Raw genomic sequence first — 21,009 nt, forward strand, 5'->3', positions numbered from 1 at the left:
TGTAGCTGGCTCACTCAGGCTCACAAGAGCTAACTGTTACATTTTTAGGAATTTTGTGATCCAGTTGTTAAATACTGCCACTGCTAAACATTGAAGAGTATAAACTTGTAATTAAATAAATTATATTAGAAACAAAGGTAATAAATACTTAAAACTCATCATTTCCTAGTAATTTTACTACATTTTACCATTATCTAGATCTTATTTACATACTCGATCTACGTTGTAGAAATACCATATGACGGTGTGCTACTGAGCATCTCTTCTCACCTCTGTTCACTGATATCATGCCGGCAGCTTGAAATCAGCCATGATTGGAGTAATTTACACCTTAGAAATTAGCAAATGCTATTAACCAAGATTCATTTTTTTCCAGAGCACTGGTTGTTAAACAATTACCAGCACACCACACGGCAGAGGGCTGCAGCCAGCAGGAAGTGGGTGTGGGTACTGCCCCTCATTTGAAAGATGACCTTTGAGAAATTACACACATCAGTTGTGGAGGGAAGGGTGAGGGCGGGGAGGGTTTCTCAGGGACTGGGGACTACTCACAGGGACCCTTTGGGCAGCCAGAGACAACAGGTACTTCCCAAAAGTGTGCAGGGACCATTCATCCTGTCCATCTGGCTCCTGAAGGAAAGAGTCTCATGTTCCTTATTTGCATGGGAGACAATCGGTAAGCAACAAACACCAAATACTGCTTGGGAATCTTCAGCACTGTATATATCCAAGCCTTTCCTGATTTTCCAGCCTGTGTCCAGGGCTGTGACCATTCATGCATTTTTGCATGGTGGGGGCAGGTGTCTGACCTGGACTTGAGCCTGGAGTATGCCGGCCGTCTTCAGGATACCTTCTTCTGCCTTAACTGTGATAGTCTTCACAGTGCCTCCTCCGCACAGTAAGAGATCCACCTGCTCCGCCCGTGCAATTACCATCCCAATCAGCAGCAGCACATAGTTTAGGTGGGGCTGATTGGACAAACATCAGGGTGAAATAAGGATCTCCTATTTTTTTAAGTAGGCTCCATGCGCAACATGGGGCTTGAACTCAACACCCTGAGATCGAAAGTCACATGCTCTACTGACTGAGCTGGCCAAACGCCCTGGCTCCCCTATTTTGAAACCCACCCTTACCCATCCAGCCCTGAAGGCCAAACACCTCCATTATTTGGGGGAAAAGGACAAAATCTCCAGTTAGGAAGGGACAGCTTCAGCAGCTTTCAGGAAGAGCTGGCCAGGGTGGAGAAGAGCCAGCAGTCCTGCCCAAATTCAACACTGGGATATAGGATGTAAAAATGAAACATACTTCGGTGACAGAAATTTAGAGAATTAAGCACCAGCCAAATGTGAAATATAAGTATTATAATCCATGAACAGGCTAGAGACCACATTCTAGGAACTGTCCTTAGGAACCAAGGTCTGATACCAAGAAGCAAATGTTTGCCATTTATTTCAGTTCTGAGTGCTTCCTTGGGAGAACCACGTCTGGGAACAGGATAGTTCTCGGGATCCCCAGCATCCTACCAACCCCCCACCTTTTAATTTTTTTTACCCCTTCTGGGTTGCGCTTGGGACAGAACTGGTCTGCACCGCCATCTGTCAGATAGACCAAGATGGTGCGGCCCGGCAGCGGGGGCACGTTGTGTTTCACGGAGAGGTTCACAGCTGTCTCTAGGGCCTGACGATACCGAACCAGCATCTCACCATCATATTTCCACTGTCTGCAGGCAGAAAAGACACAGAAGGGCTCAGGGGCTTCTCTATTTGCCATTTCGAGACAGACGGGAAGATGAGAACTTGCCACCCCAGAATGAAGTGTTCACACCACTTCCGCAGCCTGCCTCCATTGCCAGTAGAGAAGACTGGGACAGATGTTCCCTTGCCGCCATCCTATAGGACTCTTCTAACCCAGTCTCATGGCTGGAGAGAAGTCATCTCCTGATCCACTCTCTGAAATCGTTTGCCACACTTCCCATATCAATCCATACTTACTTCATAAGGCAAGATTTAACTTACTTTTAAATTGTATTTTAAAGAATATTAACTCCTTATTCCAAAAACTGGAAATTATTTTTTTAATTAATTTTTTTTCTTAACATTTATTTATCATTGAGAGACAAAGCATGAGCATGGGAGGGGCAGAGAGAGGAGGAGACACAGAATCCGAAGCAGGCTCCAGGCTCTGAGCTGTCAGCACAGAGCCCGATGTGGGGCTCAAACCCACAAACTGCGAGATCATGACACTCAACCAACTGAGCCAACCAGGCGCCCCCGAAAACTGGCAGTTAAAGGGGACAAAAAAAAGAACATTTGTCCCACGTTTCTAGTAGAATCTTTACTTCAGGGTAACTAAACAGCTTTAGTTGATAAGGCAAGTTCTTTTTAGAATTCCAGCTAATGAATACGGGAATGGAGAAAACTCCCATTCTAGAACTGTTAATGAAACAATTGGTTCAGGAAGAGATCACCAATGGATGAACGATCAACTTCCAGTGAAGAGATCAGGCTATAACCATTTAAACACATGGGTCAATCTTAGTTAACATCACACTGAGTAGGACCACAGATCTTTGGCGCCTCATGATCCTTTATCCTATGAGGAGGTTAAAAAAAAAAAAAGTCTGCTGGTCTCACTCATAGCATACAAAGGATCTCCTATGAAATATTCTTGCAAGGAAAAAAAAAAAGGGAAATCTGAATCTGTACAAGCCTTTGGAGTTAATGCCCTCAGTACATGAAACAGAAACAAGTTAGAAGACACCATGAGGAAGTTGACAAATCCAGAATGTGGGACATTCTGCAGAGCCCTTGAACCCCGTGTCTACAGCAAGTCAATGGTATGAAGACAAAGAAAAGATTAAAAGAGATATGAGAGACTTAATAATCAAATATAATGTGTATGCCTTATTTGGATTCTGATTTGAATAAAATTGTAAAATCATACTTTTGAGATAATTGGGAAATTTGAATATGGACTAGATAATAAATGATAATACCAAGGAATTATTTTCAGTTCTGTTAGGTATATTAATGACATTTTAGTTACATAAGACAATATCTGTTTTAATTTCTTTTTCTTAAGTACTTACTTAAGAATAAACAAATTTTGAGAAATTTTGAGAGAGAGCTAGCATGAGCAGGGGAGGGGCAGAGGGAGAGAGGAGAGAATCCCAAGCAGGCCCTGCACTCTCAGCACAGAGCCCAACTTGCGGCTCAAACTCACAAACTATGAGATCATGACCTGAGTCAAAATCAAGAAGCGTACACTCAATCAACTGAGCCACCCAGGAGCCCCAAAAATTCCTGCTTTAAAAGACACACATGAGGGGCGCCTGGGTGGCACAGTCGGTTAAGCGTCCGACTTCAGCCAGGTCACGATCTCGCGCTCCATGAGTTTGAGCCCCGCGTCGGGCTCTGGGCTGATGGCTCAGAGCCTGGAGCCTGTTTCCGATTCTGTGTCTCCCTCTCTCTCTGCCCCACCCCCATTCATGCTCTGTCTCTCTCTGTCCCCAAAAAAATAAATAAACGTTGAAAAAAAAAATTAAAATTTTTTCATAATAATGTTTTTAATCTAGAAAATTCAATAGTCTCTACCAGTATTATCCAACAGAATTAAATTACAATTAATGGAATGAAATGAAATAAAAATTACACATGTAATTAAAAATTTTTAGTAGCCACATTAAAAAAGTAAAAATAGGAGAAATTAACTTAATATGACATTTGATTTAACATAATATGTTAAAATATTTTCACCTTAACACATAATTAACACAAAAGTTACGAAAGAGATATTTTACATCCTTTTTCACACTGTCCTCAAAATCCAGCACATCTCAGGCCCAATTAGCCACATGTGGCTAGTGGCCACTATATTGGCCAGCAAAGGCACGTTGTTTGGACTGGATGCCAAGCTTGATTCTTTTTTCTTTTTTTTAAACGTTTATTTATTTTTTTTTAAAAAAATTTTTTTTTTTTTCAACGTTTATTTATTTTTGGGACAGAGAGAGACAGAGCATGAACGGGGGAGGGGCAGAGAGAGGGAGACACAGAATCGGAAACAGGCTCCAGGCTCTGAGCCATCAGCCCAGAGCCTGACGCGGGGCTCGAACTCACAGACCGCGAGATCGTGACCTGGCTGAAGTCGGACGTTTAACCGACTGCGCCACCCAGGCACCCCATAAACGTTTATTTATTTTTGAGACAGAGAAAGACAGAGCATGAACGGGGGAGGGTCAGAGAGAGAAGGAGACACAGAATCTGAATCAGGCTCCAGGCTCTGAGCTGTCAGCACAGAGCCCGATGCGGGGCTCGAACTCACGGACCACGAGATCATGACCTTAGCCGAAGTCAGATGCTTAACCAACTGAGCCACCCAGGCATCTCACAAGCTTGATTCTTAAATGGCCCTGTGTTCAGCCACTGATTCACTGATTCAGGAGATAATCAGGCCACTGAGTGGCCAGGAACCTCCTAGTAGGTTAGATGAGCCCTGAGTTTGTCTTGAATGAAAATGAATGAAGATACTACTGGAGCATCTAAAGCACAGAGTGCTGGGACTTCATCAAACTTACAGAACAGGGTTTATGTCTGAGTTTGAGCCTACTTGATGTTAACTATCTTTATATATATGTAAAGACTATATATCTATATATATATAAATGAGACAGTAAATGAGTCAGAAAATAAAGACAGAAAGAGAGAGAAACAAAAAGAAACTGATATCTTGGAGAAGATAAAGAGAAGAAAAAGATATCTTGGAGAAGAAAAAGAAACTGAACCAGAGCAGAAGCAGAGGACACTAGCATACACTAAGAGAAGGGAAATGTTACGCAGATTCACGGAACCCACAGAAACCAATAAAACAATCACATAATAAATAGGAGGCCCAGGGGTGCCTGGGTGGCTCAGTCAGTTGAGCATCCATCTTTGGCTCAAGTCATGATCACACAGTACCTGAGTTCAAGCCCCACATCAGGCTCTCTGCTGTCAGCATAGAGCCTGCTTGGGTTCCTCTCTTTCTCCCTCTTTCTCTGCCCCTTCCCCAACTCAAAAATAAAAAATAAACATTAAAAATAAAATAAAATAAAATAAATTGGAGGCCCAGGGGCGCCTGGGTGGCTCAGTCGGTTAAGAATCCGACTTCAGCTCATGTCATGATCTCACAGTCTATGAGTTCAAGTCCCGCATCGGGCTCTGTGCTGACAGCTCAGAGCCTGGAGCCTGCTTCAGATTCTGTGTCTCCCTCTCTCTCTGCCCCTCCCCTGCTCATGCTCTGTCTCTCTCTGTCCCAAAAATAACTAAAAACATTTTTTAAAAATTTAAAAAATAAAATAAAATAAAATAAAATAAATTGGAGGCCCACAGTTTTGTTTTTTTTTTTTCATGATCTCACCACAGGACAATGTTAAAGACAAGGTTTGCTATGCAAGAGACAATTGGAACCAGGCAAGTCTGAGCCACTGGGACAAGTATGTCTTACAGAATAAAATTTGGGGTTGTCAGATGACTCCGAAGCCCTGTAAGGGTGCCTCTTGTTGCCCACCCTTTGCTCCCAGATAGCACATGCACATATGCACATTTGTGTGCGTGCGCGCGCGCGCGCGCGCACACACACACACACACACACACACACACACACACACCTGGCCTTTTGTATTTTCAGCTTTTCCCGCTTAAGCTGCTCATATATCACAGGTATCATCATTGTTGTCCGAAGTTCCCGACGACTTGGGTTGCGAGGATACCTCCGATAGGTCCAATTCTTGTTCTTTCTCGCATTTCTAATCATTATCGAATGTACCAGTTTTGTGTTGGAAGGAAGTGGCAATGCTGTGTGAAGACAGGTAAGCATCTGAGTCAAGCAGCTTCTAGTCCCCCCTCTTGCCCTCCCACCAATACCGGTCCTGAGCCTGGACCCTTGGACTGGCAAGTGTCTGACCTCTGCCCACCCTACACTCTGAGACTAGAAGGCAAGAGGCTGACACATACGAAGGCTCCTGTTTCACCTACTCTCAGACATGAGAAACAAACGGGATTCAGAAGAAGACAGATAATAAATACCTTTATTTCTGAGCTGAATCTCAAGGTTACTGATGGAATCATGGGCATTAAGGAATCTGAATGGAAACTGCCGACTGTGGATCACCGATTTCTGGAAAGCAAAGGAGGGGTCATCACATTGGGTTTTGTGCTGACAGCTCAGAGCCTGGAGCCTGCTTCAGATTGTGTGCCCTCCCCCCGCCCTGCCCCCGCTCACGCTCTGTCTCGCTGTGTCTCTAAAAATAAATAAATGTGAAAACAAAACAAAACAAGCAAACAAAAAAACAAACAAAGGAGGGGTCATGAGCAAAGTATCAGGGAGTATGGGGTGGGGAGGTAATCAGGGGCCTTAGGAGCCAGGCATCTGAGATAACTACTCTATTAGACTTGTGGGCAAGTGAGGAAGTATAAAATGGATATTACAGAAGAGAAACAGAGAAAGCTGGAGAAGAATAAAGAAAAAAGAAAGTTGTCAAGTGAGAAAATGAGAAGAGGTAAAGAAAAATGGAGAAGTAACAGAAGGAGCCTTGTTTCTTTTCTATCAGACACCCTCTGAAGTCAGTTACATCACAAAAGTGCTTCTTCTTGGTAAATCAGTGATCCCAGAAAATAAAAAGGAAAAGTTTTTATACTTGAATCTCTGGGGGTTGTCTCCCTAGATCTGTCTCCCCATGTACCTGTATATAGCTCATGTGGAATTAGCTTGGTGGCCATGACCTTCCCCAGCCACAAGGAAGATGTGGCAGCATCTCCACACCCACTAGTCCTCCTGAGCCTCACACATACCTCATGCTGGAGTTTCTGGAGCACAAGCTCATGGTGGCGGGCACTGATTCCAACCCGCAGCAGGTTGCACAGATTCCGAAGCATGGCCATGAAGGGTAGCTTCCCATTCTCTGTGGAGGGTCACCACAGGGTTAGGAAAGCAAACAAAGGACGAGTAAGAGAGCTCACAGACCAGAGCAAGAAGTCATGTAGAAAATTCAGGATGGAGAGAGTGAGGTACTATAACATGTGATCTATCCTACTCAAAATGTTTTAGAGGTCTGGAAAGATAAAAACAGGATTGGCCTGAAGTGTGGAGCAAGATTTATACAATACTGTTTATGGAATGTCTGTTTGAATAAACAACGTCTATTATTACTTTGTCTGCTGGCTCCAGCCCTGAGATTGGACTTAACTGGCAAAACATATTCTTTAATCTAGAGTAATGATTTCCAAGGGTGCCTGGGTGACTCAGTCGGTTGAGCATCCATCTTCAGCTCAGGTCATGATCTCACAGTTCGTGAGTTCAACTCTGAGTGGGGCTCTGTGCTGACAGCTCAGATCCTGGAGCCTGTTTCAGACTCTGCGTCTCCCTCTCTCTCTCTGCCCCTCCCCTACTCGCACGCGCGTGCACGCGCTCTCTCAAAAATAAACAAACATTAAAAAAATAAATTTGTTAATGATTTCTAAACAGTATAGATGGTGAAATGTGAAATTTCCTAGTGTAAGTTTGTTTATTAATAAATACATATGTACTGCAATCAGCAGTTAATATTTCTAGGCACAATATACACCTAAGGTAAGGTTCACCTTCAATTATAGTGAATGTAAATTCATATTTCAAATAATCTTCCTGCTTATTTCTAAGTTCTCTGGCAAACTTCTTGTGAAATATGACTAAATAGTCATTGTTTTTCATTTAAATGCAGGTGAAAAAGATTTGCACTGAAGCAGAATTTCGCCCCATCCCTTTCTTATCATCCGTTTGTTTTGTAATACTAGTATCATCTTCAAGTCACAGTTTCTTAATAATAATCTTTTTAAGGCTTATGTATATTCTATTTTATTTTAGTTTTGATGTTTATTTTTGAGAGAGATAGAGTGCAAGTAGGGGAGGGATGGAGAAAGAGGGGGACAGAGGAACCGAAGCCAGCTCTGCAGTGACAGCAGTGAGCCCTCATATGGGGCCTGAATTCACATGAGATCATGACCTGAGCCAAAGTCAGATACTCAACTGACCGAGCCACCCACATGCCCCAAAGCTTATGTAAATTTTAGATGGTTAGTTTGGTTAAGGCTGAGTAATAATTCTAAATCCACTTACAATTCAAGGATAAATACTGATAAGTCATTATGCAGAAACCAAAAAAGAGTGAGGGGATTTCATGGATGCACATTGTGAAACCCCTACTCTTCCTCAATAAACTTGAACTCTCATATGGGACATGTACCATAGAACACATGGACTGAGTGATGATAGGGGTTTGATCCATATGGTAAATAGTGGGAAAATTCTTTCTTTTAGATAAGGGTAAACATAAGGAGGAGGTGTGATAGTTCTCCTGGGTACCCCCAGAGGTGTATTCAGACCACTTTAGAGACATGACCTGTCAGCCCCTGCTCCCGCCCCAGGCTCTTCCAGCAGCTTTCATCAAGAGAGTGGTGGTGCGTTTTTTTAAGGTGAAGTAAGTCTCCTTTGAATTATAGGGAGAAGCTTTCAGCCTTCTCGAAGTCCTGGGGTTCTCAAGTTCATAATTCTGGTTCACAAACTGTATAGAACAATTAGGTTGATATATACCATGTAAACTATGTGTGACAACTGGTAAACTATTACATCCTTCATCAACTCATAAAGTGTTCTCAACTATTGCTGTGTATGAAAGGCTTTCTAGATCACTTAGATAAGAAATTAAGTCAAATATCATATTTACGATACTAGAAAATAAATTGAACATTTATCCTTTACACTGAGAAATTTACCGATTGCATTCCAAAAAACTGTTAGTGAGTTATTAATGAGCCCTGTGTTCTCCAAAGAGGGGTCTGTCTATGTAATTACATTTAATCTTATATTTTATTCTTATTCTTATAATTATTTACATTTTTTGTATTTTATTTATTTATACTTTTAGATCTGTATTTACATAATTATATTTTATGTATTTCCTAAAGTACATAATTTATTCAAACATATATCAGACTGTTTTAATTATATATACATATATTCTGGTATATTCCAAAACTTTTTGTGTAATATAAGATCAAAAAACTCTGGAGAGAGAAAGAATGAAATATGGCCCTGTGTAGCAACATGGATGGAACCGGAGAGTGTGATGCTAAGTGAAATAAGCCATACAGAGAAAGACAGATACCATATGGTTTCACTCTTATGTGGATCCTGAGAAACTTAACAGAAACCCATGGGGGAGGGGAAGGAAAAAAAAAAAAAAAAAGAGGTTAGAGTGGGAGAGAGCCAAAGCATAAGAAACTCTTAAAAACTGAGAACAAACTGAGGGTTGATGGGGGGTGGGAGGGAGGGGAGGGTGGGTGATGGGTATAGAGGAGGGCACCTTTTGGGATGAGCACTGGGTGTTGTATGGAAACCAATTTGACAATAAATTTCATATATTGAAAAAAAAATAAATTTTGGTCAAACAGAAAAAAAAAAAACTCTGGAGACCACCAGATTAGACTATGGGCATTAGTCTCAGCCTAGATAAATGACAGTTTTAATTTTCAGGGGCAGAGGGAGGAAGTGGAGATGACACATACCAGAATCATCTACACATCCTGGATGCCATCCTTCAGGACAGACTTCATCCTATTCCACTCAAAGTATCAAATGTTGGGGAAGAGGCTATCAGGCATGTGTGTATGCATGTGTGTATTCAATTCCCATGTGATTCTGATGGCTACACCACCACAGTGAGAGCAGGGACAGATAAACAGCTAAGCAATTTGGGCTGCCGTGAGTATAATCTGTACTTGGCAGTTCACTGAGAAACAGGTAAAAACAAATGGGGCTTCTGTAGCTCCAAAATATGAAGTCTCCAAAACTCAAGCAGTCAAAAGATCTACAGCAAGATATTTTTCAACAGATAGAAGCTGACTTGAAAATTTCAAAGATGAAAGAGGAAGTTAAAAAAAGACAAAATCGCATAGAAAGAGTCTTCTATAGTTAAAAATAGGCTAAAAGAGACAAACAGAAGACTGAAAGTAACTTGAGCCTCACAATTTAAAATGTTTTTTTCTTTATCAGTATGCGCAAATGACCTAAATAGTCCATGTCCTAAATATGGGTTTCTGTGGAGATTCCAATATGCCGTGTGCCAGTCCTATCTTGTTTGGACGGCTTACCCAGTATGATGCAAGTGAAATCAGAGAGAAGGTACCACTTTTGTCATGTGTCGGTAGAGGCTGGTGCATCACCTAGCCACATCTGGAAGAATGATCTCCCTTATGATGCCAATGCTACTAAAAGCAGGTACCCCTGGTCCGCTTTGGTGCGGTCAGTGGCAAACCTCATAAATCCGATCACTTTCAGTGATGAAACCACCAGGCAAGAGAATAACTGTACCATGCCATGGAAATTAAGTCAGGGTCCAAAATGTAGAGGTATGCATGGGGAAGAGAGGAAGGGCATATAGGGTCAAAGTTACTCTACCAATGAGTTCCTCCCAGACAGAAGCTTTGTTTCCCCTCAAGCTCAGCTCCCGCTCCCAGGTCTCCGGCCGAGGGAGCTTCATCCGCTTCCCAGCTCTGCTAGAATCCCATGGCCCAGGGAGGCGACTTCGAGAAAACTTTTGTAGAGTGGATGGGTATCTGCAACAGAGGAAGAAAAGCTTATCATTTCCAGGCCAGCTGAAAATAACTCAGAAATGAAAATGTCAGTCAGTCAAAGTCACATTTACAGGCCATATCTGCCTAAACTAATGTTGCCGGGGTCAGAACTACAGGCGCTGGGACCATGGATGTTGAAAAAGCCATGGCGTTACCCAGGTGGAAGGTATGCTCAGGGTGTGTCTTCTTACCTGTAGCCCAGCAGAGCTTGGACATGCTGAGCAGGCTCCTGGATATGCAGTCGCCGTACTAACTTCTTCAGGGTGAATCTCGGCTGAATTTTCTTTGGCACTGCATTGTAGGTCTCCTCAAACTGTGGAAATATCCCTCAAGTCACACAGGGGTCATTTAATCTATGACCATAGTCACTTGCTCCAGAAATCAGAACCTCAGACCTCCTATAGCTATGAGGTCATTTCTTTCCCCAAAGTAGATCTAGGTGAAGAGTAGGAATGGGGGCAAAAATCTCCAGCAACAAGAGTTTCTGCAGAGAACACATGATAGTAGCTCTTTGGGGTCACTGTGTTTCATTTATACAAGATTGAGCTATCAGTAGTTACCGTGAAATAATTGGCTTGTGAAAAACAAGACTGGGATAAAATGAACAGAGAACATCTTATTCTTAGGAGGGAAAGGAAAAAAGCAGCTCTTATTTAAATCACTGAGACTTGGAGGAGGAGGTAAATGGAGGTATCAGCACAATGCAAGCTGTGAGGAATGAATAAACTGAAAGAAGTGGCTTCCAGGATCATCTATGGTAGAAAAGCCAAGTTTGGGATGTATTAGGATAAAGAGAAAAAATCAGTTGACCAACTGAAAATGTATTCTCTTATAACACTATCATACATTTTCCTAACAATCAATTTTAATGATGATTGGTGACAGCCAACACTTATTCAGTGCCACGTACTGTTAGTATGTATGTATGTATGTATGTATGTATGTATGTATGTATGTATGTATTTAGAGAGGGAGAAACTGCAAGCCGGGGAGAAGGGCATAGGGAAAAAGAATCCCAAGCAGGCTCCACACTCAGCACAAAGCGTGATGCGGGACTCGATCTCAAGACCCTGGGATCACAATCTGAGCAGAAATCAAGAGTTGGATGCTCAACCGACTGAGCCACCCAGGTATCCCAGAAATACTTCAAATTCAGTAACTGATTTAATCTTCACAAAACCCCAATGAAGCACCCAATGAGGTGCTATTACTATCCCCATTTTATATCTGAGAAAACTGAGGGAATAGAGGGTAAGTCATTTGGCTAACGTCACATAGCCCACAAGTGGTGGTGGTGGTGGGATTGAAACCCAGGACTAAGTCCTGATTCTATGATCTTAACCACTAAGTGCAGTGCCTTATTTGTCATTAACGCAAAAAGGTTTTGTTTGGTTTGTTTTTCAAACATCCCATGAAAGGTAGATGTTTCACACATTTGAAAGTCACTTATCCCGCTGTACATGCCACCTGTCAGTAAATACCAAGGGGGGCAAACTGAAAAATAAAAGGAGCCTTTCCCTGTGCTCTCAAAATGTGACCCTATTATCATGACCGAGAAGTGACCAGGTAGGAAATTGATATGTGCCTACCACACCATTAGTATTTCTAAACCAAATGGAATTCCATTTCAAAATATTAGTTGAGAAAAAGTTGAACATGCACATATAGAACCCCGGAACAAGGCACTCACCTTCTTCTGTTCATCTTTAAGAGGATTAAGGTACCTTGGCAAACGTTGTGTCTCAGAAAATGGGCGCCCCGTCTTCTGCAGGGACAGAAAAGCAATTTCATTTTATTATTTATTTTTTTAATGTTTATTTGAGAGAGAGAGAGAGAGAGAGAGAGAGAGAGAGAGAGAGAGAACGCGTGCGTGCAGAAGTTGGAGAGGGGCAAAGAGAGAAGGACAGAGAAAATCCCAAGCAGGCTCCATGCTTAGTGCAGATCCTGACACGGGGCTCAATCTCACTACTGTGCGCAATCATGACCTAAGCCGATATCAAGAGTCAGATGCTTAACTGACTGAGCCACCCAGGGGCCCCAATTTTTATTTATTTTTTTAATTTGAGAGAAAGAGAATGAGTGGGGGAGGGAGGAAGAGGGAGAGAGAGAATCTTAAGTAGGCTCCACACTCAGCGTGGAGCTCAATGTGGGGCCTGATCCCATGACCCTACGATCATGACTTGAGCCAAAACCAAGTCAGATGCTCAACTGACTGAACCACCAGGTGCCCCAGAAGAAGCAATTTCAAAAAGGGAAATGGAGCTTGTCCCTAGAGAAGTTCACTCCAATAGTTCCAAAAACCCCTCTACCAAAAAGAAAGCCATTCAGGAAAGAGGTAAGCCCTGCCCTCTCTGCCCCTGAGCTCTGCTCGGCTCCTCTGCCTTTCTCTGACTCCTTTTATTTCTGGTAGTAGGAACATCCCAGATGCTCAGTGTGGGACCTCCCAGAGTCAGCATGTTCCTTCGACCCCCCCCCACCCCCGCCACCTTCCAGAAAAAAGGGGCCTGGGCTGTGAATGACCGGGTTGACCAGGGACTGACTGGAGGAAGGGGGCGCCGGTGGGGGCGTCTCTTGGCCCGGTGCTTCCAAGGGTTGTACTTAGCCAGCTGGTACTCATCAAACTGGGCAAATTTGTCAGTCATAGCTGCACGCAGGCAGGCAGGCAGGGGCACCAGCTTGTCCTCCTCTCCTTTAGCCAGGTCCTATCAGAGAGGGAGGAGAGGCCATCAGAAGTGAGACACAAACCAACCCTCTAAAACAGGGCAAGACCACTTCATGGGGTTAAGTGAGAGCACATAATACGAAGGTGGTTCCGAACCCCAGCTCTAAAGTGACAACTTCTATGATACTAGGCCAGTCATGAACACGAAGCCCAGAATGAGACCAATTTTTCTCAAACTGCGGTCCAGCCCTTCTCGATCATCTTCCCCCTGTTGGGCAACCCAACCCAGTCCAGGGAGAAGCTGTCCTGCCTGGGCTGTAGGGTTGAAGACAGCTAAGGGAATGTAAAACTGGCTGAGAATTTTCTACAGGGATGCAATGAGCAAAGGAGAAGGAACCAGTAAGAGCCAAAGCTCAGGAAACTGAGTGCCATACCTGGTAGAACTCAGCTACCTGGATCCAATCGGAAGGCAGCTGGACAATGGCACAGAAATATCGTCGCAGGTGAGGGCGGCAGACGGGCAAGAAGGCAGCAATGGCTAACATTTTGTTGGCCACATCCCGGATGTTCAGCTGCTGCCTAGTGTACAGACATGCCTAGGGCACAGGGTGGGGAAGGCAGGCATCTTGGCCTCTTGTCCCACAACGTCATGCCCAAAACTAACTTGTGACCCTAATCTGCCTTCATAAAACCTTTCCTGAGCCCTTTACATGGTCTATAAAATAGAAAGTCCAAGCCTCTGGGCTTGGCATTCTACATCTCCATAATCTAGACCTTACCCACCTTTGCAGCATGGCTTCTTTGGAGTCTACTGATCACCTCCCAAGTCAACCAGGCACTTAGAAGGCTTCCCACCATCAAGTTCTATGGAAATTTTACCCAGGGTTGAAACTGCTGATTAAACCTGATGTCTTCCAAAGCCTCATAGAAAAACACTTTTTCCCCCTCTCCTCTGCTTCTGAAGCATTCACTACCTATTACTCCATTTGCATTTATATAATACTTGGTAGTGTTCGGCTTCCCTAACAATATCATAAGCTCCTTAAGAGCCAGATTCAAGTTTAATTACATCTGTTAGAATGACCCTCAAGGCATAGCACTGTGTATTTAGCCTGTGTACTTACTAAACAAATGAACCCTAGTATACTCTTTCCCAATCTCATCCTCCCCTGCTCCTCAGAGAACCCCAGGGACTAGCCCGCAGACTCACCCAAAGATCATCTTCCCTTCCCAAGTGAACTTCCTCCTTTCCACCCCTGGTACCAAGCTGGCCACCGACCCATCACACACGACGGCCACAGTTCCCACCTCCCCACTTCCCGCTCCCATCTTCTCCCTCACAGCACAGTACCTTGAGGATGAACTCAGGCTCCAAGGGGGCAAGTTCACTACAGATTTCGAAGAGGGACACCGAGGTAGGGTCATGTGCATCTTTTATGTTTACATTTGATGCCAGCGTGGAGCACAGCAAGCTCATGAGAACCATCTGAGAATCGGGAAAGAGAGGGGAGAAAGGAAAAAAGAGGGAATGAGGACCAACTCAAGCACCCACACAGGCTAACTTAGGAAATCTAGAACAGAGAGAAACAACTCCACATTCAGGAAGATGTTTGTCCAACTGAGAGGTTTGAAAAGGGGATTAGGGAGTGAGAAATAAGAGCTGGGCAATGCCCCCTCTCTTTCCCCTTCCATCTGTGGAGGGGATCTGGCTCGGCCTTTGGTCACCACCCCTCCCATGCCACCCCACACCTTCCCCTCCACCATCATCAACTTCTCCCCAGCTCTGGAACTGTTACCTTCTTTTCCTTAATGGCCTGGTCAGTGGGCTCAGAACAAGATCCAGAGTCCCCAGCAGTGAGCTTCAGGACCGGCTCCTCCACTTTCTCCTCCTCTCCCAAGCTTAGATTATAAAAAGGCATTTGAACCTCTGCCTGTTCCTTCTCTTCTGGCATTTTCTCTTCTGAAGAGGAACAATGATCCTGGGGATAGTGGCACTTGTTAATCACAGCATGCACCCACAGTCCCTCAAAGACTGATCTGAAGGCAGCTCCCAGGGACAGGAAGATTCTACATCAATCTTCTATCATCTAAACTCCTCCCCCTCTCCCTTTACTCCCCAGCACGGATCTATCTTGGCTGAGGTAGTGACCCCTCACTGTTACACACACCATCTTTCCTGACTCAAGCTTCTGATGCTTTGGGATCTCCCCCTGCTTTCTTCTCCTTGTTGATGCCACAGCTTAGGAGACTGGTGCCCTTCACAACATACCTCCTAGGATACTATTAAGGTATTTTGCATTCAGAAGAAAAAGGGCCAAGTCCCAGATCAATCCCCCAGCAACCTTGAGCTGCTTGACCTCGGAGCCTCAGCTTTTTCATTCCCTACCACCACCTACCTGATGGCGCCATTAGATTAAATGGGATAATATATGTACAGCTCTTTGCAAATTGCAAAGCCTCAAATAAATGTAAGATGGCAACAGTAATCCTGAAAATGACCCTATGAAGTAGATTTTCATTGACCGTATTTTTTAAATAAATTAAGTAATTAATTTTTTTGAGAGAGTGCATGCAAATGGGGGAGAAGGACAGAGGGAGAGAGTGAGAGAATCCCAAGCAGGCTCCATGCTCAGTGTGGATCTTCAGGTGGGGCTCTATCCCACGACCCCGATCTCACAACCCAAGCCAAAATCAAGTGTTGGACGCTCAACTGACTGAACCACCTAGGAACCCCTCATTGAACGCATTTTAAAGAGGAAGAAATTAAAGCTTCAAAAAGTTAAATCTTGGCCAAGGTTGTATGGCTTGTAATTGGCAGAGATAGTATAGCCTTTGCCTCAGTCTGAATCCCAAGTCCAAACAGAAGGAATATGTGTTTATCTACCAATTCTGCCCTGTATGTTAAATGTGCTTGTATAGACGTGTACAAGTGGATGTACCTTTACACATATACATACAGGAAAGTGGACCCCAGTATAGCAGATGTGTCTCATGCCTGATGTAAAATCTCAAAAGCACTTAATTGACTGTTCCTACAATATAATATCACTACCTCTCCTGCTGAGCAGAGGCTTTCTCAGGACTGAGCCTGTTTTGGCTCTGTTGTCTAGAATATCTGAACCAGATATGCAATAAAACTAATGATGCTGAATAACACAGCCCAAGGGTAAAGGTCACCTCAGGAAGAGGCTCTGAGGGCAGAAGGTACACAGGCACAGAGCAGCACAGAGGGAAACTGGCATCAAAATCTAGGGACTACAGCATCCAACAGACATGGGTGGATTCAACATGAGTGCCTGGAGCTATTACCAAAGCTGTTTCAGGAGATCCCTCTGCGGCAGAGATGGATTTAAAGGCCCCGGGACAGGTCAGATGGCCTAGCCCCTCAGAGAGGCACTGGGCCCTCCAGGTTGGAGGCTCAGAGAGCAGGCAGTTGCTGATGTTCAGGCTACGATCAGCTTTCACCAAATCAGCTCTCTGGAGACAGTGGAGCAAGGGGCTGGCATACACAGTACTTTTTAGAATGGGGAGTGTGGCCAGGCACTGATTCTCCAAGGAGAGGACGTCTGGGTGGGCAGACACATGCCCACGTGGTTTCTCCATGGTCTTCAGGTCAGGAAGTGTGGCCAGGCACCGGTTTTCTAAGGAGAGGATGTCTGGGTGGGCAGACACATGCCCACATGGTTTCTCCATGGTCTTCAGGTCAGGAAGTGTGGCCAGGCACCGGTTTTCTAAGGAGAGGATGTCTGGGTGGGCAGACACATGCCCATGTGGTTTCTCCATGGTCTTCAGGTCAGGAAGTGTGGCCAGGCACCGGTTTTCTAAGGAGAGGATGTCTGGGTGGGCAGACACATGCCCATGTGGTTTCTCCATGGGCTGCAGGTCAGGGAGTGTGGCCAGGCACCGGTTCTCCAAGGACAGAATGTCCAGGTGGGTAGACACATGTCGATGGAGTTTCTCCATAGCTGGAGCCCAACCAGTATATGCCTAGAAGGAAAGAAAGACAGGTGATGAGCTCCTAGCTGCACTGGAGTGCATCTGCACCGGGAGTATGTCTTTTCAATAGTCCTCCTGGTAATGCCAGTGATGTGCAGGCAGAGAACAACCAAGGACTGGGTTCATTCTAAGGATGCATTCAGAGAATATTATACAGAGAGAACACAAGGAGTACTCTGAGTGAGAAGAGTAGGGAAAAGGTAAGGCAGTAGCTTAAGAGCAGGGAAGTTTAAAAAAAAAAAATGTCTGGAGATGAAAAGGATGTGTCTTCTCATGAAAGAGCCCCTTACAGCTTGAGTGTGATCCCAGCTAAATATAGGGATCACACTCATAATCTGGACTCGAGATTCTTAGCTCTAGAGGAACAAACGTTTTGATCAAGATGTCTATATTCACCAACCTCAACTTCCTTGCCTCCTACTCACTGTTCAACCAACTAAATGGGATTCTGTGGCCCCATTCCTCCAAAGCTATGCTATTGGTTAACCAATGGAATCCTTGTTACTACAAGAACAGACACATCTTGGCCCTTATCTTACTTCATCTCTCAAGCAGAATATGACCCCGTTGCTTACTCTGTCATTAAAACTCTCCTTTCCTCTGGCTGCCTTGGTGCTACTGTCCTGGTTGTCTTCTTACATCTCTGATCTCCTCCTTATGAAGATCCTTTCTCTGCCATCCCCTGAATGGTGAAGCTCCTTAGAATTCTATTCTAATCCTTCTATATATTTTCCGAGGGTAGTCTCACCTACTCTGGCTCCATATAACATTTTCATGCTGGCAACTCATAAATTCATTCCTTGATCTAGATCTCATCTGAGTTTCATATCCATTTATCCATTTGCCTGCTGGACATCTCCATTTGGATGACTCAAAGGTACCCAAAACTCCAGACCCCAAATGTATCACCTTTCTCCCACTCATCCCCATATCCAATCCCTCTCCTTTCCCCCTCTCTGCTTACAGGGGTATGGAGTGAAATAGACTTGAGTTTGAATCCTGATGGAACCCTGAATCTACTTGGGCTAGTTACTTAAACTCTCCGTGCCTCAGTCTCCTCATCTACAAAAACTGAGCTAAATGCCTACCTCACAGAGTTATTACGGCAATAAATAAAAAATATTAAGCATTTAGAGCAGTGTCTGGTAATTAGTAAGTGTTCAATAAATGGAAGCTTTTATTATTTGTTATTATCATCATCCAGTAAGCTACTAAATCCTATTGATTCTACTCCCTCAGTGTCTGTCAAATCTATCTAATTCTCGCCATTCTACCCACCACCACCTTTGCTGAAATCCTCCTAGCTACATGGCACACAATATGTAGATCTGTCTAAAGGAGCTCCTCAGTACATACCCCAGCCACTATTTACTACATCACCTTGTTTATTTTACCATGAATAAAAAGTGATTTTGTTTGCTTACATGTCTACTTGTACACTGTTTCTCCTTACTAAAATAAAACTCCCTGAGGGTCAAGGAGCTCCTCTTTCTTGTTCACATCTGCATAGCCAGCATCGTACACATAACCTGGCTTCTGATGCTCTCCCAGCCTCATCTCTTACTGCTACTCACATCTAAGCTGCAACCATACAAACTCTTTTAAGCTTATGAATTGCCCAGGTATCTCTTGACCTTGGATCTTTACACAGGCAGACGCCTAAAACACTCTTCCTTGTGCCAAGACCACTCCCTTCCCCAGCCCCTCCTTTACCAGTCCAAATTCTACTTTCCTGTCACTCTGCAGGCCTCAATCTAATAGTTCATCTAAGGAACCTTTGCTGACAGCCAGCGCCGTCTGATGTCGATAGCTCTATGTTCTCACAACAGCAAACTTTCTCTATCATAGATACATCCTTATATTGTAATTGCCTGTTTGTCTTCCCCCCTACTAGACTATAAGTTCCTGAGGACAGAGACCCCTTTAGCCTTGTTCACCATTGTTTCTACAATGCCTAGTCAGTGGGATTCAGAGGCTTTTGAGAATCTAGTGAAAGCTATGTAGATTTTTCACAGAAAAACATGAGTATATTCTATTTTGCACTTAACTGTCAGGAAGCCCATTCATGGATCTCCTAGAATCCCCATTAACAGCAATTTTAAAACCTCTGCCTGAGAAAATGCTTGAATTTATACCATTACGTGTGTATTTACTTACTTATTTGGACAAGTGCTTATCTCCTATTTACATTTAAGTACTTTAGGAATAAGTATGCTGTTAAGTCTATCACTTAGATCTTAATATACAAGAGCTTAGGGACAGGAATGCAGAATACTTCCAAGAATTGAAGGGACTGTTAAACCAGAACTAGAAAAGACAGTGATATCTCACCAGATACCAGTGTGAGCAAATCACATCAAGAATGTTGGCCTCTGTGCCCTGTACACTTCCGTCATGTCTTTGCATTATATAAGCCCCTAGGGAAAGGAGTGGGGGAATCTCGGAACTGACTCAAGATTGAAAACAAACAAAAAACTTACAATAAAAAGTAAGTTAAAAGAAAAATAGAGTTAAATATTTTTTGCACCCTGGAGTTTGTGACGGGAATTCAGCTGGACTACCAATGAAAAGTAAAATCCCATCTCTAGCTCCGTTCTCCAGAGATCACCACGGCTAACAGTTTGCACGGTTTCAGACACTTTTCTATGCATATACAAATACATGTTTCTCCATCCCCCCCCCCCGCCCCTTTTCTTCTTCCTGTCCACAAACAGGAGCATTTTCCACACTTAGTGTGTCTTGGAGACCTTGCCATGTTAATACCCACTTTTAAGTTGGCTGCCAGTCTCTCCTGTTCCAGCACACCTCCTTATTAGAGGCAGTGCTCGCACCACCTACGGTTCACTAGCGGCAGCTACTCTCCCTGAGGAGCACTCGGGGCGGAGGAGTGAAGACTCATCTCACCTGGTCTCTTCCCCGGGCCTTCCATCCACTGCCCCTCCCTCCTCCTCACGGTCCCAGCCGGCTCTCCCACTTCCCTTTCACACCCACAACCCCTCCCCGAGTTCCGGGAGGGCGCGGCGGGCAGACTCCCCCCCCCGTCGGCGCAGGCCCTCCGCGCTCCCGGGCGCTTCCTAAGTGGCGGCGCTGGGCCCTTCCCGCTGGCTTCCGGCGGCCGAGCCCAGCCCCGGGTCCCAGGGCCCGGGCCGGCTTCTACGGCTTCTACCTGCGCCTGGACCGCCCCCGGAGCCAGTGGGGCCGGAGACCCTGGCTGTCGGACGCGGGCCTCTCGGTTCTCGGCGGCCGGAAGCGGGAGCTGGGCTCTTGGCTCCACTGCTGGGAGGAGTGGAAGCCGGAGGAGGAGCTGGCGGGGAGCGGGGAGGGAAAGCGTCCGGGCGGGGTGTGGCCGCCCTGGCGCAGGCCTGCGAGCCCAGCGCCGCTGGGAAGTGAGGTACCCGTAGGGGATCTGAACACGTGAAGGACCCTGCAGCCTCCTCTGGGACCCGAGTTTACCAACCCCACCCCACCCCCATTTCCTGGTTCATTTTCTCCTGACCAAATCCCAGTTTCGCTATATTTCCTCTCCTTTCTCCTGTTACATCTTCAAACTCCGTTTCCTGGGAATGATTTTGGCATGTTCTCTGCCTATCTGGACTCCTTTTCTCTTGGTATCAAAGAGAGTTGGACTCAATTCATCGTAAAGTTACTTGGTGAAAATGGAAATAAAAGGTGAGGGAAAGTCTAAAGGCAATGAATGACCTGTAA

General features: G+C 44.6%; 1 protein-coding gene across 16 annotated transcripts in view; it reads right to left on the bottom strand.

The window, feature by feature from the left end:
• TEP1 (telomerase associated protein 1) overlaps positions 1–20,627 on the bottom strand; it is a 45,429-nt gene extending 24,802 nt beyond the window's left edge. For 11 of the 16 annotated variants that reach the window (XM_023255550.2, XM_045059623.1, XM_045059624.1 and 8 more), the window contains exons 1-14: positions 16,618–17,295; positions 15,105–15,287; positions 14,660–14,794; positions 13,743–13,904; positions 13,187–13,348; positions 12,337–12,411; positions 10,838–10,959; positions 10,471–10,628; positions 6,828–6,937; positions 6,063–6,153; positions 5,645–5,831; positions 1,552–1,720; positions 810–968; positions 553–630 (exon numbers count right to left, since the gene is read on the bottom strand). In XM_023255550.2, coding sequence (XP_023111318.2) covers positions 553–630; positions 810–968; positions 1,552–1,720; positions 5,645–5,831; positions 6,063–6,153; positions 6,828–6,937; positions 10,471–10,628; positions 10,838–10,959; positions 12,337–12,411; positions 13,187–13,348; positions 13,743–13,904; positions 14,660–14,794; positions 15,105–15,287; positions 16,618–17,271 — 2,445 coding nt within the window. In that variant the 5' untranslated portion in view covers positions 17,272–17,295. Of the gene's footprint in view, positions 1–552; positions 631–809; positions 969–1,551; positions 1,721–5,644; positions 5,832–6,062; positions 6,154–6,827; positions 6,938–10,470; positions 10,629–10,837; positions 10,960–12,336; positions 12,412–13,175; positions 13,349–13,742; positions 13,905–14,659; positions 14,795–15,104; positions 15,288–16,617; positions 17,296–20,071; positions 20,181–20,208; positions 20,349–20,470 lie in introns of those variants that run through there. The other 5 variants (XM_045059620.1, XM_045059621.1, XM_045059622.1 and 2 more) reach the window with 5 other exon arrangements.
• Between the last annotated feature and the right edge of the window lie 382 nt (positions 20,628–21,009).

Source organism: Felis catus, chromosome B3 (assembly GCF_018350175.1).
Source record: "Felis catus isolate Fca126 chromosome B3, F.catus_Fca126_mat1.0, whole genome shotgun sequence".
NCBI classification, from domain to species: domain Eukaryota; kingdom Metazoa; phylum Chordata; class Mammalia; order Carnivora; family Felidae; genus Felis; species Felis catus.